At 34.7% G+C, this 17,836-nt stretch overlaps 1 protein-coding gene across 2 annotated transcripts in view; it reads right to left on the bottom strand.

Annotated features, from left to right (window-relative positions):
- The window catches only part of LOC123238194 (minichromosome maintenance complex binding protein), a 34,601-nt gene that overhangs the window by 6,534 nt on the left and 10,231 nt on the right, over positions 1-17,836 (bottom strand). The window contains exons 2-12 of one of the 2 annotated variants that reach the window (XM_044665633.1): positions 17,627-17,712; positions 16,747-16,887; positions 15,314-15,355; positions 9,979-10,080; positions 7,879-8,023; positions 5,558-5,709; positions 3,849-3,949; positions 2,810-2,983; positions 2,499-2,500; positions 1,994-2,117; positions 1,337-1,454 (exon numbers count right to left, since the gene is read on the bottom strand). In XM_044665633.1, the coding sequence (XP_044521568.1) occupies positions 1,337-1,454; positions 1,994-2,117; positions 2,499-2,500; positions 2,810-2,983; positions 3,849-3,949; positions 5,558-5,709; positions 7,879-8,023; positions 9,979-10,080; positions 15,314-15,355; positions 16,747-16,887; positions 17,627-17,712 (1,187 nt within the window). The remainder of the gene's footprint in view (positions 1-1,336; positions 1,455-1,993; positions 2,118-2,498; positions 2,501-2,809; positions 2,984-3,848; positions 3,950-5,557; positions 5,710-7,878; positions 8,024-9,978; positions 10,081-15,313; positions 15,356-16,746; positions 16,888-17,626; positions 17,713-17,836) is intronic. The other variant, XM_044665632.1, reaches the window with a different exon arrangement.

Consider the following 17,836-nt stretch of genomic DNA (forward strand, 5'->3'; position numbering starts at 1 on the left):
TTAAATGTCATGAATACATTTTACAAGAAAAGTTTCAGAAGCAGTGGCAAAGACGTGGCACACATGCAGAGCTGGTACTCAGGGAGCTGCTCCGTTCCCCCTCTTCCATCACCCCTCAACATTTTTTGCATGAAAAGGTTCACCAACGCTGCCCTAGATGATGGAAGACCAAGACTCTCGTTGCTTCGTATGACAGAAGCAGCTCTAGAGGAGCTCAGCTGCCTACAAAACCACTGGTGTGCTACCCAGCTAAGGCAGGTCGCTTTGAGAGCACTTATAGATGATAAAATCATAAATGCAGAAATGGAAGGGCCTTTAAGGAAACATCTAGTTTAACCCCTTCATTTTATGTGCAAAACGGAGGTCCAGTGAAGTATTTGAAATGATTTGCCCAAACCTACCAAAGTGCTAAGTCTGAGGTATTTAACCCTGGTTCTGACTCCAGAGACATGCTCCTTCCACTGACTACTCTGGAAGAATGCAATAATCAATGTGAAATGGAACAAACTTCTGAGCACTGTTTAAGGCAACTTGTTCTCATCATAGAAAATAATGGGACACCTAATTTAGATATTTTACACCTGATGTACAAATGAAGAAATAGAATGACAGTCAAAAAAAATCAAAATCAAGATCCAGAAGAAAAACATGGACAAAAATAGCATACAGTGAGGTCATGAATAGGCTGCTATCTGCACTGGTGAAGAAACTACCAATGAGTCTATGGATCTTTTGGCGGAGCAAAATCCACTATTATAATTAGTCACTTACTTAAAAGAGTTTATATATATATATGAAAACAGTATATTATATACATATAGATAAAATGAAGCATCCTACGAGTTGGAGTGGACCTCAGATTATCTAGTCCACACTCATTTTATGGATGGGGTCTAGAAAAGGAGTTTGGCTTGCCCAAAGTAACAGTTAGTTAATGACAGACCTAAAATCCAGGTCTGTTGTAAGGTTTAGTATTACTCTACTGTATTAACCAGCAAATAAAGACACCCTGCTAAATGTCTGCACATCCAAACATTTTAAACTGTCCTAATGTAACAAAAAATTTTTAGCAAATATTTTTATTACTTCTTGTCCACCTCCCAAGTTTATATTCTGAATTTCATATTTAAGAGGTCAATTGCTAAATTCAGCTTTTTTAGTTCATGCAAGAAATATGAGATCCTAGGGAAACAAAAAATATTCAATCTAACTTTGGACGAAACGATTGTAGCCATTAGTGGATCTTAAATACTGGTTGTTGAATAGAACACAATACAAAGCAAGAACTTTCTAAATTTATGTACACATTTGTGAAGTATATTTATATTGATCTTACTGCTGGAACAAGTTGTTGAATAATTTGATATATGTGTTCTGTGAAGGTATTATTTCGAGGGCAACCACTCAAGTTAACTGTGAATTTTCCTAGAGGAAGAACATCTCTCCTTGTGTACCTGTAAAAGCAAAACCAAAAATTATCAAAAACATTACTAACAAGATTTTTATTTAGTTGATGTTTTAAAAAACTGCATTTTAATGATGTAGCACTATTGCTGAAATACTAGGACATATTTTTGGATATGTAGAAATATGTATGAAGAAGTAGCTAATTCTCCTATTTTACTTAATTCCAGACAGATTCTGTATTCAATCTTGAGCTTGAAAATTTTAAATAGCACAGCCCCAAATTGTGAGACAGACTGATAGAGGAATCAGGAAGACCTGTGTTTAAATCTGTCCTAAATATACTGGCAGTGTGACCCTAGGCAAGTTACTTAACTGATGAGTGACCAAAGCAGTTTTTCTAAGACTTTAAGACACAGTGATGTTCTTCATTAGTAAAAGAATTTTCATATTTAAAAAATGACAGATTTGGTTTAAACCATATTCATCCTGCTCCCCAAATCTAATTTAAAATACATTATCTCAGAAGACATTTTCCTTCTCTCAAGTCCCTTAAATATTCCCCTCTATTAGAATTTCAACAACTTACACAGTGGAGATGAGATGCAATATAAGATATTCAGCAGCCAAGCTATCTCCCAAAAGGGCATGGGTTAGGAACCCAAGAAGTTCTGCTCTAATAGGAGATAATTCTGACATGAAACCTGAAATAACTGAGAAAAAAAACAGAAACAAAAATCTCAAAACCCTCAATTATTTTCTTCTAATGCATTAAAAAGAAAAGAGAGTGGCCACAAAGTAAAGAATACAATCTAATATTTTAATGGCAGGACACAATCCTTGTTTTTTGGCCTTTCAAATTTTGTTGAGTTCTTAATGACGTATTTCTACTTAATAAAAAGTGACATATGGCTTCTCCTTCAATTCGTCTGTTTAAGGGATTCAATAAAAGTTAGAAAAGCCAACAAAGAAACCACAAGAGAGGCGGTCTACATTGGCCTACTAAAATACTCTATTTTTCTCCTAAAAAATTACATTTTTAAAAAATATGTAACACATTCTCCTTTAAATTATTACTATATATGCAATCTTACATCTTAAAAATTTCCCCTTAATTTATCATTCATTTGATGTACTATTTATTATTACTGAAATGGGTCTTCTCCCCTATTGTTTTTTTATAAAAATTCTTTGTTACAAGTGATGTCTCAATGGCTAATAGGAGAAAATATACTAGGAAATGAAGATGATATAAAAACAACAGACATTAAGTTAATCATTAAAAATAAATACAACTTTTAAAAATGTCCTTACCACCTACAATGAATATTTGAAAACTTCTATAGTTTTACTTTCTATAAGTAATGAAACTTTTTTCAATGAAATACTTATTGTAATTTTTTACTTACAACTTTTGCTACCCTCTTCCTTAAGAGAAGCAGGCAACAGTGGATTGATGTGCTGCAATTTTTGTGCTAAAATCACATGAATTCTTGGAACTAATGAAGCTGGGGGACTATGTACTCTTTGTTCTTCTATAGTATCCATACATTCCAGGGGATCCAATAATGATGAGTCCCTAGGACGGTAAAATAAAAAAAGGTTAGGCATTAAGCATTTCCAAAATAAGACCCAAGCCTATACTTAATATCCTCATCTCTTCATCCTCTAGGTGCTCTTCATTTATTTCTCAGAATGAATTTTATGGTGCTGTAAATTGCAAAACTGATAAATCCTTTAAAAATATTTAAATTAATTTAATTTCGATAAATGGGACCTGATAATCTGATATGGCAATGTTGTGTATTCACATAAGGAAACAGTACCATAAAACTTCATGCAGAACTATTTCAAGAGATAACTTCTTAAGAGTGTTGCACACTATGTGAATGCTTTTCCTAAATAACTTATTAAATAATGAAATATATTTCAGAGCTGCTCAAGGAGGATTCAGCTCTTGATGGTTAAGCTTATTGATTATCTATTCTGCCTCCTTTAATATATTAACTATTCTGGTAATGTTGAAATTCCACATTAGCCTCATTAAGGATTAAGTGGTCAAGCAAAGGTAAACTGAAATTATGCTATTTTGTTTTAATAGTTAACCCTTGCCTGCTTTCTTAGAACTGATATTAAGTATAGAGTGGTAAGGGGTAGGCAATTGGGGTTAAGTGACTTGCCCAGGGTCACATGGCTAGGAAGTATCTGAACCCAGGACCTTGCATCTCCTGACCTGGCTCTCTATTCACCAAGGAACCTAGCTTCCCCTATTAAAAAGATTTGCATTCAGTGTCAAATATAAAAAAAAAGATTCCTACAGTTTTGCACTTAAAAGACTTACCTCAACATTTCTGAAAACAATTCAAATCCTTTCTGCTGAAAAGTCAAGTTGTAAACCAGTCATTTAAAACCAGAATACTTAACAAGATCAAACATGCTCTCACCTTTCTTCGTTAGTCATTATGCTCAGCACTGGATCCACGGACAAAATGCCATACACCTCAAGAATATCATTCACTTTAAAACAATCCCAATTTTCATAAACCTGAAGAAAAAATTCAATGTGAAGTAATTAGTTTTAAGGTTTAATGGTATATCAATAAACAAGATGTATCTCTAAATTTGCCCTCTCTGCAATAATTAGTAGCCTCGAAACAAAATAATTCATTTCTATAGTGCTTTGAGGTTAAAGCACTTTCCTCATAACAACCCTGTGAGGTAGGTAAGTGCAAAGATTATTGGCCAAATTTTGCAAACAGAGGAAACTGAGATTCTGAACAGTTTAGGTTTGCCACCCCATTGTCCCCTTACAGCATATAAGACCTGAGTTAGAATTCAAACCCAGCGGGCAGGCTAGGTAGCACAATGGCTAGAGCACCAGGCCTGGAATCAAGAGGACATGGGTTTAAATCTGGCCTCAAGACACTTCTAGCTATGATGACTATGTGACCCTGGGCAAGTCATTTAATTCCAGCTTCCTAGTTCTTTCTTCTTTTCTGCCTTTGAACTGATACTTAGGATCAATTCTAAGGCAGAAGGCAAGGTAAGGATTTTATGAGGGGGAAAAAATTCAAACACAGGTCACCTAGACTCCAAGAATCCATCTCATGGTTTCCTATACGCCACACTATCTCTATCCTAGAAAACTCAAATGGCAAGTAATTATAAAGAATTACTTCCAAATCATATAATATAAAGGGTTGGCAAGAACCATGGAGATTAACTTTAGTGATTTGCCCCCTGAGGTCTCCCAGTTGGTCAGTAGGAGAGCTAAGATTAAAATCCCAATTTGCTGACTGATGTTCAGTAGGCTTTCTCCTCCAGCCAACTCATTCAACTCACAGATTAACCCCACAGAATGCTGTTTTAGTAAAGACAGAACACTCAGAATCTATGCCACCTCCATGCCAACCAGTCATATGTGGACAGGAAAACAGAATGACAATTTTAGATGTATTCTTCATAGCCTCTTCTACTATGTGTTATTTTGAAGTCTCATCCTGGCCTGAAGAAAACCCTGAATGCTTGATGGCTGTTCTAGTGAAAGTCAAAACCGGAGAGGCTTCAGGGCGGGAATAGCAATAAGCCCACATCTCTGTCTGCTAGTTTAGAGTCATGGTCACAAAGCAACCATTCCCCTCTCCCCCCCAACCCTGGAGTACAGTCAACTCTTACAAACTACTAACAAAAAAATTAAAACTTGCTAAAGTAATCTGCAGTACCTGCACTGATAGAATCATAGATCTTTTAAGTATTCTTGTTATCTAATGTTCTGACAATTAGCTACAAAATAAATCTGATCACTAATTTCCACGATAAAAAACAAAGTTCTGCAATGTTTTGAAGAAAGCCTATATATAAGTAAGACAATGCTTTATCTTAGTGATTAGAATGAGTCCCTCTAATGACTATCAATCACTGTGGGATCTCTTAGTCACATTTTTGGGGAAAATTTTTTTCCACTTAAATAAGCATCCTAAAGCAAGTAAAATTTTTTATCAATTTGAAATGAAGAAAAAAAGGTAATTTTCTCAGTCCAGTGTCCTCTACTGTGTTTTGGCATTCAATACATATTATTTGTTCTTCATTCTAATCCATTAGTATTTATACTGTCTACTTCACGAAGTTAAATGTTCATGAGCAGTCTAATTACCTTTACAAGGCATGCAGGGCCTTTCTCTCCTGGCAGTGGAAAATTGAGATCAAGAGGAGGGGTGCAGTTTGGGGAGTTCAAGTGTTGCCCAGCAGAAGCCTCAGTTTCTAACCGTTTTGGCTCTCCATACCCATGAAGATCACCAACCTTCCCTAAAATCAAAAGAAATAACTGTACTTTCTAACTCCCCTGGGAGAAGAACAAATCTCAACAGCCTTATCAGTTTGATTCCTTATTGGACCAATGATGCTTCTCACTGGACAAAACTTAGGTGATTAATTTTTCAGGGAATAATACAAGCTAATTAAAGCTTTTGAAAAACTTATAAGAAAACAAATACTAATTGCAGAATAGGAAAAATTTAAATATTTTACCTTCCATAAACTACATACTTAAAGAAATTGAGGAATAAACATTTTATAAAACAAGCAAAGTGCTAAGAATAGAGCAAAATGATGAACAAAGAATATTTTATGGGAAAAAAATAAAACAAATCTAAAGCAAAACCTTTAATCTATTTAAAAAGTCTGCCCCTGAATTTATTTTGTTCTCTAATAACAAAGTACATATTTAACTTTTCAAACACTGGAAAGAAATTATCAATTAACAAACCATTAATAAGAATACTACGTGCCAGCCACTGTACTAAGGACTAAATTATCTTATAATTAGGTAAGGTTACTTCCATATCTACCAAAAGTAAAATTGTTAAGTCTCCCTTTCATGAAACCATTTTGCAGAATACTGTACCACAAGTATCAGGTAGCCCATGTTAGTGCTATTCATATAACTACTCAGAAGTGAATTCTTACATTTACATAGTGCTTTGCTATAAAATAAGTATATATTTTAAATTATAAAAAAAGTTCACTATCTCAGCTGAATGACAAACATAACCATGTAAACTGCAAACATTTTTAAAATTATATATCTCCAAATGACTGCTATGCATTGTCAGAAGACAAAATGAATCTGACTTTATTAAAAAACAAAAGGAAAATGGGAACATAGGTAATATCCAATAAATGAACTTAAATGATATTTCCAAGCCCCTTCCTAGTTATTAACTTTTAAATCTTTTTTTCCTACTGCTAAAGGTATTAATAAGCTAATGAAATAATCCCATTCCATTGCACCTCCTTTTTCTGCTGTCTGCTATGACAATACAGTATATAGAAGAAACAGGGACAAAAGTATTCTAAATGTGAAATGAAGAGATTAAAAGTGCCCATTTTACCTGAAAATTAATAACCAATAAGAATATTTTTTAAAAAGTGAAAAGCTACTTAACAACAAGTTCTCATAATAGGCATATTTGTTAAGTTTGTTACAACATAATTACATGGTAAAAATATTTTTGGACTTAAGAAATATAATTTTTTTTGCCTTGAATTAAACTTTACTGCATAATAAATCAGACCATGAATACGTTATAATTATTCCTTCAAATGTTGGAAAAAATGAAATGAATTCACTGTAATCCATACCATTTCTTGTATGATAATATTCCTAACTGAAAAATAAATGGCTTTGTCCCACAAAGAGTATGTACAAGCAAGCATGTTTAAGGACAAAGAAATAATATTTAGGTGTTCCACAAGCACTAAGAAGTCAAAGAAAAAGTAAAGGCCATATGGAAAGACATTTTCACTTTATTCACCCAGAGACTTTCAAATTTAATTATAATATGGCAGAAACTAAACTATAAACCAGCTAAAATGGGTCTGTCAATTTAAGAATTATTATAAGTAATCCTTCGGGGGCAGTTTCATAGCACAGTAGGTAAGAGCCAAGCCTGGATACTGGAGGTCCTGGACTAAAATAGCCTTAGATGCTTCTTAGCTGTGTGACCCTGGGCAAGTCACTTAACTGTAGCTGCTTAATCCTTATTGTTCTTCTGTCTTAAGAATCTCAGTATTGATTCTGCAAAAGGTAAAGGGTTTTTTTTTTTTTTTTTTTTAAGTAATCCTACTACATAACCTCTGGTTAGTGATAGCAATATCGCCATTAAATGTTTTTAGTCCTGACAACATTCTAAATAAGGTTGATGGACTTTTTTGGTGGGTGGGGAGGTAGGAGCAAGGCAGATAACCAAGTCTCCTAATTTCATTCACTTCAAGCTAGCTCCTAGGGATGATTTATACAGAAGCCTTGATCTACTCTATTTCTCACTAAGGCTGCTTTGCCCCTGCTTCTTAGGGCTTCTTGGAGCCAGACCCTGTACAGTCCTGCAGTCCAGCAGCCTCAGCCTCCTGGCAGCAAAGGATTACAGAGGCACTAGCACGCCCAGGGGCTGAGTGAATACTGTTCTACTACAATACCTGGATGTCTTAAACCCGCATGCTGGTCTTTCTGTTTGGATGGATGAAGGTCCATGTCTTCATCGTCTTCATAACTTCTCTTGTGACGACTTGGAGTGTAGGACGTTGAGGGGCTAACACGAGCTTGACTTGCACTGACATATGCGTAAAATGGGAGATTAAGGAATCCACCAACACAGATTTAGAACCTATAATTTTCTATGGTACTTTATGGCTACTTTAAGATTACCAGGCTGTAAATTAGTTTAATATTAACAAAGATGAAATGATATCATACTTTTAAGAGTAATTGAGCTTAATGTACTAGAATTTTTAGAAGCTACACCATGACTCAGCATTCATTCCTAAAAAATGTGCAGATCATCAGGAAGCTGTCACCATTATTCCAGTACTTCAATAACCATTAATTCATTACTGGGTTCTCTTTCCACCAATCTCATAATTACTAAAATCAACTTTGCTTCCTTCTTGAAATTAGGCATAACTATAAAATTAAGGAACAGGACAAGCATTTCTTTACTAGTAAAGAAATAAGAAGTGCTTACTATGTGTCAAACATTGTACTAAGTTCTTGGGTTAAAAGCAAGTAATACTTGAAGTTCTCAATAAGCTCGCATACTAATACAAAGATACATACATACATACACACACACACAAACATATATATGTATATATATATATATATATATACACACACACACACACACACATATATATACACACACACATATATGGGTTTGGTTTAGCTCTAAGACAATGGGGCAAGGTCTGAGAATCCCAAGAATAAAATAGCAAAGTAAATTACAAAGTTTAGGGGAAATATTGTGGGTATTAAAGAATTTTAAGAAACCTCAGAAATCATATAGTCCAAACCATAGCTGAAAAGGAACCCCTCAGAGTGAGTATCCTTAAACAGATGATTATCCAACTCTACTAGAAGAACTCCAGTGGGGAGGGCTCTACTACAACCTCTGGCAGCCCATTTCATTTGGACAGCACTAATTGTTAGGAAACATTTTCTTATATTAAAACAAGAATCCAGCTAGAATTTCCATGCAATTTGTTCCTAGTAATGTTCTCTGGGGCCAAGTAAAACACATATTCTTTTCCTTCTACAAAGCTAAGCTTAGCCTTTAAAATGACACTAAAATAATAAATAATAATAAATTATTATAAAAAATTTATAAAATTTATAAAACTTTATAAAAATAGTAAAAAATGATAAAAAATAGTACAGAATTAAATTTTAGCATTGAAAGAGTCCTTAAAGATCATTTAGTGTGATCTCATCATTTTACAGTTAACTCAGAGAGGCTATGTGACTTATTAGTAAATGACAGCTCACATTTTAGTCATGCTACTTTCAGGTTTTTTTCTCTCAACACTACCAATTACCATTCCTACTTTAGAGACAAAAAGGCTCAGAGAACCTAAGTGGTCAGAGCTAGTATCAGAGCCAAGATCTGGTCCTGTTGATTTGTCCCAGAGTTCTTTATACAGCATTATTGTAAATCATTCTGGAACCCTGATCTGCATGTGAAATCACACTAAATCTTTACACTATATAGTTGAAGACTATTCTCCCCTTGTTCTCAATGTTTTAAAAGGTCCAAACTTTAAAACCCATTAATCTAAATATCCACATTACAGTCACCAAAAGGAAAAATAAGACCTGTTTATGTCACAGAGAAGATTCTCAGTCAGTTTTATGTTTAGTTAGTGTTAAAAAGTTAAGACACAGCTGAAATATATATAGCAAAGAAACTTTTACAATAATAAAGCCAAATTCCTAAATCTATTGTCTTTTAAGCTCAGTGGAATGAAAGTATATATCAACCTTTAAGATTATTTGGGCAACTGTTTAAAAACACCTCTTCCTCTTTCCCAAGTTTCTAGGAATGTTAGGATCAACAGAATATAATGTTCAAAAGGCTATTTCTTCATATCCTTGTGAGGTCAGTAGTATAATATGATTATTTCAAATTTATAAAAGAGGAAACTGAGCATCATGGGAGATTAGTGAATTGCCCGGAGTCAAAGTAAGAGACTGGACTCATCAAATCTTCTGTCTACACAACTCACAAGAACAGAAAAGGATATTTCTTTTACCCAGGCTGATTCCCCAGGCACTGGGACACAATAGAAAGTCTGTCGTTCTAAAGTAGTGGTCTGTGCAGAGTTCAGATCAACTTCTTGTTGAGGCTGGAATATAAAAAATTTGGACTAGTGAACATGTTAAGATTATGACTTAAAAAGAAACCACACTATGCCCAAAGGGCTTTAAAAGACTGCCTGCCCTTTGATCCAGCCATACCACTGCTAGATTTGTACCCCAAAGAGATCATAAGGAAAAAGACTTGTACAAAAATATTTATAGCTGTGCTCTTTGTGGTGGCAAAAAAATTGGAAAATGAGGAGATACCCTTCAATTGGGGAATGATTGAACAAATTGTGGTATCTGTTGGTGATGGAATACTATTGTGCTGAAATAAATAACGAACTGGAGGAATTCCATGTAAACTGGAACGGCCTCCAGGAATTGATGCCAGAGCAAAACGAGCAGAACCAGAACATTGTACACAGAGACTGAGACACTGTGGTAAAACTGAATGTAATAGACTTCTGTACTAGCAGCAATGCAATGACCCAGGACAATTCTGAGGGACTTACGAGAAAGAACACTATCTACATTCAGATGAAGAACTGTGGGAGTAGAAATATAGAAGAAAAACATATGATCGATCACATAGTTCGATAGATATGTGATCGGGGGTTTGAGGTTAAAAGATCACTCGACTACAAAAATGAATTAACATGGAAATAAGTTTTGAACAATGATACATGTATAACCCAGTGGGGAATTGCTCATTGGCTCTGGGGGGGGAGGGGGGAGGGGAGGGAAAGAACATAAATCATGTAACCATGGAGAAAAATTCTAACCTAAATAAATAAATAAATGAAAATTAAAAAAGAAAAAAAGAAACCATAACCTAGGAGGAAGAGGGAAAAGGACTACATTAGGAAATGAAGAGATATCAATAAAAATTTATCTTTAAAAAACCCAACAACTACATGGTAACATACCAATCTAAAGAATTATAATTATAATGTGTAGTTTTCATGAAAATGAAACATAAGAATAGTGAATAATTTATGATTGTGTAAGAAGAAAAGTAGGGAAATATTGCAAATTATACTGTAATCTTAACAACTTCCCCATCCTCTGTAATAGCCCAAGCCCATAAAAATCAACACCTTGAAGCATCTAACCTATTCTTTGGCAATAGGTTAAAAACAGCTTATTTTTATTTATGTTCCTATTAAGAAAAATATAGCATAAGATCCCTATGACTTTAATAGAAAGAAAAAAGAATCTCTATAGACTTTTTACTCGAAATACTATTAGCTTCAAAACATTTTAATTCAAGTACACAAGTTTCTTCCTTCTTAAATTAATTGTTCTGGCCAGATGTGTATAAACTACATGCATATCTTATATCAACAGCTTTAAGTGTTTCTATGAAATTAAGATTTAAGTTATAACAATACTATGTTCAGTTCTACAAGAGCACAGCTCAACTAATATCATATGGATAGGATGCCCAGAGGTTAGAGGAGTATGGACTAGTTAATCCAGACTGATCTATAGTCATTACAGTGAGACATTACAGTGATGTGTAATGTGTAATTATAGATATTACAGTGATGTGTAAAGATAATGGTAGGGTTGATTTATAAAGCCCTTTTCTGATGCTATTTGGAGGCATGGTTACATTGGATATACTTGAATTACCTAGTCAAAAATCTCTAAGGACATTCCTAAAAAAATGGGTCTTTAGAGGTAACAAAAACATCCAATATGGCTATCTCCTCCATATCAACTTGAATATTTTGAGTGTCTGGGGAGTTCATTAAATCACTAAGTAGCCTATTCTATTTTAGATAGCTCCATCTGCTAAAAAATTCTTCCTTAATTAATCAGAACAAGGAAAATGATATATCCAATGACCTCAACACAAATGGAAAAAAGTATCAAAAGAAATAAAATAATGCTGTGAAATTATGACTAGGTTTGGCCCAAATAAAAGATAATAAACCCTAAACCTAACCCTCTTTGAAAAGTTGGGATGGGGGGGAAAGAGGGGAGAAACAAAAGGGCAGCTGAGTGGCTCAGTGGACTGAGCCAGGCCTAGAGATGGGAAATCCTGGGTTCAAATTTGGCCTCAGACACTTCCTAGCAGTGGGACCCTGGGCAAGGCAACCCCACTGCCTAGCTTTTATCACTTTCTTGCCTTGTGTTATGATTAAAATTGGGGAGACTGGCCATAGAAGCTTGATATTTTATTTATCAGAAAGGAGAAGATTAAGGAAATTGGTCATTCTTAAAGAAAGAATTAACATATAACCTCCATTTAACTGGCTTTTGGCCTACACTCTACTGCAGTAGTGCCAGAAGTCCTCAGTCAGCCCCCCAACATGGAAGTAGAAGAGAGCAAAATCAGTCCAGCCCCAGTTTATCTTTCTCCCTGCCCACTGACTCAAACATCACACCTGTGAGCCAACTGTTGACCTTCCTCCTAGGCCTGAGTGCCCAGGGGACATTGGCCTGCCTCCTTGTCTCCTACCTCAATTGATGACTTTTCCTGACTAGAGGGGGGAGCATCAGAGTTTCAGTTCTATCCTTATAATCAAAGTCCTCTCAATAATAACTTCCTTCACACACTTGGAACCAATACACAGTATTGATTCTAAGACTGAGGATAAAGGTTTAAAAAAAAAAAGTCTGGGGAATAACAGATGTTTTCAATGTTAGTGAGTTTTGCTGAACTTTTTTCTCCCTCTCTTTTTTATTCTCCATTATAAAAGATAATTCTCTGGGAGGTGAAAAGGTCAGATATCATTAAGAAATGTAGGGATAGAAAAACAAGTTATCGGGGGCAGCTAGGTGGCTCAGTGGATTGAGAGTCAGGCCTAGAGACTGGAGGTCTTGGGTTCAAATCTGACCTCAAACACTTTCTAGCTGTGTGACCCTGGGCAAGTCATTTAACCCCCTTGCCTAGCCCTTACACTCTTCTGCCATGGAACCAATGCATAGTATTTATTCTAAGATGGAAGGTAAGGGTTTAAAAAAGAGAGAGAGAGAGAAAAGAAAAACAAGTTATCAAAAATATATTTTAAAAATGAAGAAATTCTTCCTTGTAGTAAGCTAAAACCTGACTTCTACTCATAAACTTTATTTGTTCTCTGGAACAACACTAATTTCACCCCTCCTCCATTAAAGAAAATCTTTCAAAACCTTAGCTAATATTAATATGTCCTCCTCTTTCCAAGAAACACTAAATCTTTCAAAGTCAAAAGAGTAATTTATCTCAAGGAGATAAATATACCAATTGGACCAGGCACAATGGTGCACATTATATCAAGGCAACACACCACACAATATTATGTTAAAATATTAACAGATGGAACCTCTTATCATAAATGTTATCAACACAAACTTATGGATCATTACATAAAATGCTATCAAAACTAAGTCTACAAATCAACATGTCAATATTTATTGCTCTGATCTATTAAAAAACTTCTAAATGAGATAAGATTTTAGAATATATCTTTTATCAATGATTTAATGTCAATACAGGCATAAAATTTTTTCTCCTAAACCATAAATTCCAAACTTCTTCAGTAACTATTCTAAAGATAATGAAACATTAGCATTTTCATTTAATCATATGTGTTTTCTGTCTAACTGTTCATCATCTGAAAAGCAATTTTATGAAATCAGAATGCAGGTATATACTGGTCACTATGGCACCCATGTGATTTTTGGTTTGTCCCATATGGCTTTCTCTTTTCATGATTACTACATTCAATATTTTGTTTACACTTTCCCCATTAGGTAGAAAGCAAGTTTTTTTTCCTATTGTTTCTCTATTATCAAAGAGGTTAATTTACTCTATTAGAAAATCAGGTGATAGCAGACTGACCAATATGGCAGCAAAGGAAAGTGATAAATGTTGGAGGGGAGGTAGCAAAATTAGGACACTAATACACTGCTGGTGGAATTGTGAATTGATCCAACCATTCTGGAGGGCAATTTGGAACTATGCCCAAAGAGCGATAAAAGAATGCCTGTCCTTTGATCCAGCCCTACCATTGCTGGGTTTGTATCCCAAAGAGATAACAAGGAAAAAGACTTGTACAAAAATATTTATAGCTGTGCTCTTTGTGTTGGCAAAAACATTGAAAACGAGGGGTTGTCCATCGATTGGGGAATGGCTGAATAAATTGTGGTATATGTTGTTGATGGAATATTATTGTGCTGAAAGGAATAAAGAAATGGAGGAATCCCATGTGAACTGGAACGACCTTCAGGAACTGATGTAGAGTGAAAGAAGCAGAGTCAGGAGAACACTGTACAGAGACTGATACATGGTGGCACAGTCAAATGTAATGGACTTTTCTACTAGCTGCAGTGCATTGACCCAGGATGATCCAGAGGAATTTAGGGGAAAGAAAAGCTACCCACATCCAGAGAAAGAACTGTAGAACCAGAAATGCATTAAATATATGTATTCAACCATGTAGAGAGATAGGGATGTGATTAGGGTTTTGATGTTAAAGGATCATTCTACTGCAAATATGAATAACATGGAAATAGGTATTGAACAATGAATGATACATGCATAACCCAGTGGAACAGCTTGTCGCAGGAGGAGAAAACAGGGGTTGGGGGAGGGGGGGAAAATCACGAATCATGTAACCATGGAAAAATATTGTAAATTTTTAAAAAATCAGGTAGGCAGACATACAAGTTTTATAAAATGCGAACTGAGCTCATGTAAGTACATAAACAAAACAAGGGATAAATTTCTATTTTTAAAATAGCCAATGATTAAATATGCCAAAATTAAAACAAATTTGGTAGCAAAGTAGGTACCCATTAATTGGGGTATGACTAAACAAACTGCAATACAAGAACATGATGAAATATTACTGAATCATAAAAAATTATAATGAAGAAGATTCAAAGAAATAGGAAAACAGATACTGCTACAGAGTAAAGTAAGCAGAACCAGGAAACACATACAATGATTGCAATAATGTAAGTGAGCAGAACAATAAAACAAAACCAAAAACTGTGTGATTATAACCAAGCTTAGACCTTGAGAAGAGATGAGAAAGTATATTTCTTCCCTTCAGTGCAGAAGGGATATTTCTTCACTCAGTGCAGTGAGTGGAGTGTTAGTTAAGCAGAGCTGCCTCTCCCCCATCTTTCTGCATTTTTTTGTCACAAGGGATAAATCACTGAGAAGAGATAGGATTATGTGATGTAATAACAAAAAGTTACCAATAAAAAATAAAAGTAATGGGTTCTGACCTAAAAAGTTTTGTTTTTTACCAAAAAATATTTTACATAAGTTGTAATACATACCCCACATTCGGCAATATCTCTGTATTTTCCAAAATGTAGAACCTGTGAACAATAACAATCTGATTTAACATCTAATCAAAATAAATTATAGCCATTTATAGTTCAAGAAATTAGAACTGTTGTTAATAGCAGAATGACAATAAGACACCAAATTGTAAGCAACCCTGAAATGCTTTAAGCATATGTATTAGGGATTCTGTGGCATCTTCCTTAGGCACTTCTTCACCCTAAACAGTCAACTATAGCAATCAGTTACTAAAATCTATTTGGTAAATTATGTAACTTATTACTTAAAGCATCAGCATTTGTAGGAACTTAGTATTAACTTTATGATTAAATTAAAGCTTAAGATTATGGCATCCAAATGGTTTTAAAATAAATCAGTTTCTCCTTAAGATTACTGCTTCAATGTTTTAACTGTACCAATTAAAGAGTCCAAAAAGCCCAAAATTACATAAGAATATCTGTCAGAAGCAGCATGGTGTAGTAGATAGAGAACCAACTTCCAAGTCAGGAAAACTTGGGTTGAAGATCTCCTCTACTACATTGAAGGTTGTGTGACCTTGGACAAGTCGCTTAATCTCTCCATAGTATAAAGGCAATACTCTAAGACCATAAACTGTGACAGTGCATTACAATATACATTAGGAGAGTTTGTTCACTAGTTTCCCATTCTGATAAAATCATAGGTTCACTGTTCTCTATTCTAAAGAATTCTTGTCTTTACTCATGACAGAAGTGGAGACACAATAAAGGTTTGTCAGAGATGGTGTCTATATCATATTCTTGGCAAAAGGGAGGATTTAATCCAAGGGAAGAGGATAGAAAGGCACTGGGAAATGATTGATATCCCAGAAATATCAATAAATATATTTATATTAAATTAATAGAACTCATTTAGCAAGTTCTCCAAGTTCTTGACTTCTTAAGTTTCCTGCTCTGTAAGAATCAGGACCTTTGTGATATCTAAGGCTGATCTCAGGTACATTGTCTTTAAGTATGGATCTAGTAATTCTCCAAATTGCATAGTCTTCAAAGACACTTATAAAAATATATAAAATTCATAGAAAATTGGTAGTGTACCAACAGGGAAAGATACCAAGATAGCATATTCCTAAATAGTTTTCCTTGTTGTTCAGTCATGTCCAACTCTTCATAACCTCATACTCAATCTTGTCCATGGACTATTCTGGCCTGCCATTTCCTTTTCCAGTGGATTTAGGCAAACAGGATTAAGTGATTTGCCCAAGTTCACATAGCTAGTAAATGTCTGAGGCAGGATTTGAACCCAAGTCTTACTGAATTCAAGTCCAGTGCTCTATCATACTGACCCACCTACCTGCCCCTATACTTTTCTTACATATGGGTAATTCTAGTTTAAATTAACCAGAAAATTTATAATGTCAAAGATGAATCAGGCATAATTTACATACACGCCCTTTTGTATTTGGGTCAACGGTTTCATAGACTCCCATGTAAAATTCAGGGTCAAACATATCCTGAACCATGCAGCGGAATTTCACGAAGCTGTTCGGTTTCAGATAATGAAGAGGGACATCATTTAATGATGGTACCTTAAGAGGAAAAAAAAGTTAAATTTAAAACAAAACTAAAACTAGTCACACCCACAGATCCAACAATTATTTATCATGTGCCTATAATATTTCATTCGGTGTACTGTGTTTTATCTACTGAGGATTCAAATACAAAAATGAAACCATCCTCGCCCTCAAGAGTTTACATTCTATTAGTAAAGGCAAAACAGTTACATGTGAAAACTTGTTATGAACACCATTATGAGCCAAGATCTCCTCATGACAAAAAAAATTTCCTTCCAAGCCCAAGCTGATGGCTTAATTAATCTAATATCCAATACCATGAAATCATACTTCAAAAGATTCCTATAAGTTCACTATAATTGGATTTGACCTTCCTACATATACACATATGCTCTCCCTCATCAAGAGAAGTGGCACCTGCTCTGTAGTGTTATACTTGAAAATAACTAGTCAAGGTAAAATATTACTTGCACAATGCAGGGTCCTTCTGCACTAAACATGAAATGACAAGTAGCAGCATGTCAGCTACCTCCACCTAGAAACCCTGAGCTACATATAGCACAAAGCACACAACTCTAAACTTCTGTTAATTTCTAAAAAAAAAAAGCAGAAAAAAGTGTTCACCTTGAAGCCATTACCACAGTTTCTTTACCTACTAGTCACTGGAAAAACAGTGGTGTAACACTAACTTGCCTATAAAATAATGGAAGACTTAATTCACAAAAATTAGAGGGGGAAAAATCAACAATCTTACCCATTTAGTGGCATTATTTTCTTTTAACTTTTCTTTAAAATATTCAATTACTTTCTTCTCCCAGTCAGAATTTAATCCATTTTGAGCTGAAAAGAGAAAATATGTGTTAAAACCACTAACAAAATAACAAGATTTTATTTAGTTGACTTCTGCTGTCAAATTGCTAAGTAGTTATGCTAATCATACACTTGTCAAAATAGTAATTGAGAA

This window comes from Gracilinanus agilis, chromosome 2 (genome assembly GCF_016433145.1).
Source record: "Gracilinanus agilis isolate LMUSP501 chromosome 2, AgileGrace, whole genome shotgun sequence".
Classification (NCBI taxonomy): Eukaryota; Metazoa; Chordata; class Mammalia; order Didelphimorphia; family Didelphidae; genus Gracilinanus; species Gracilinanus agilis.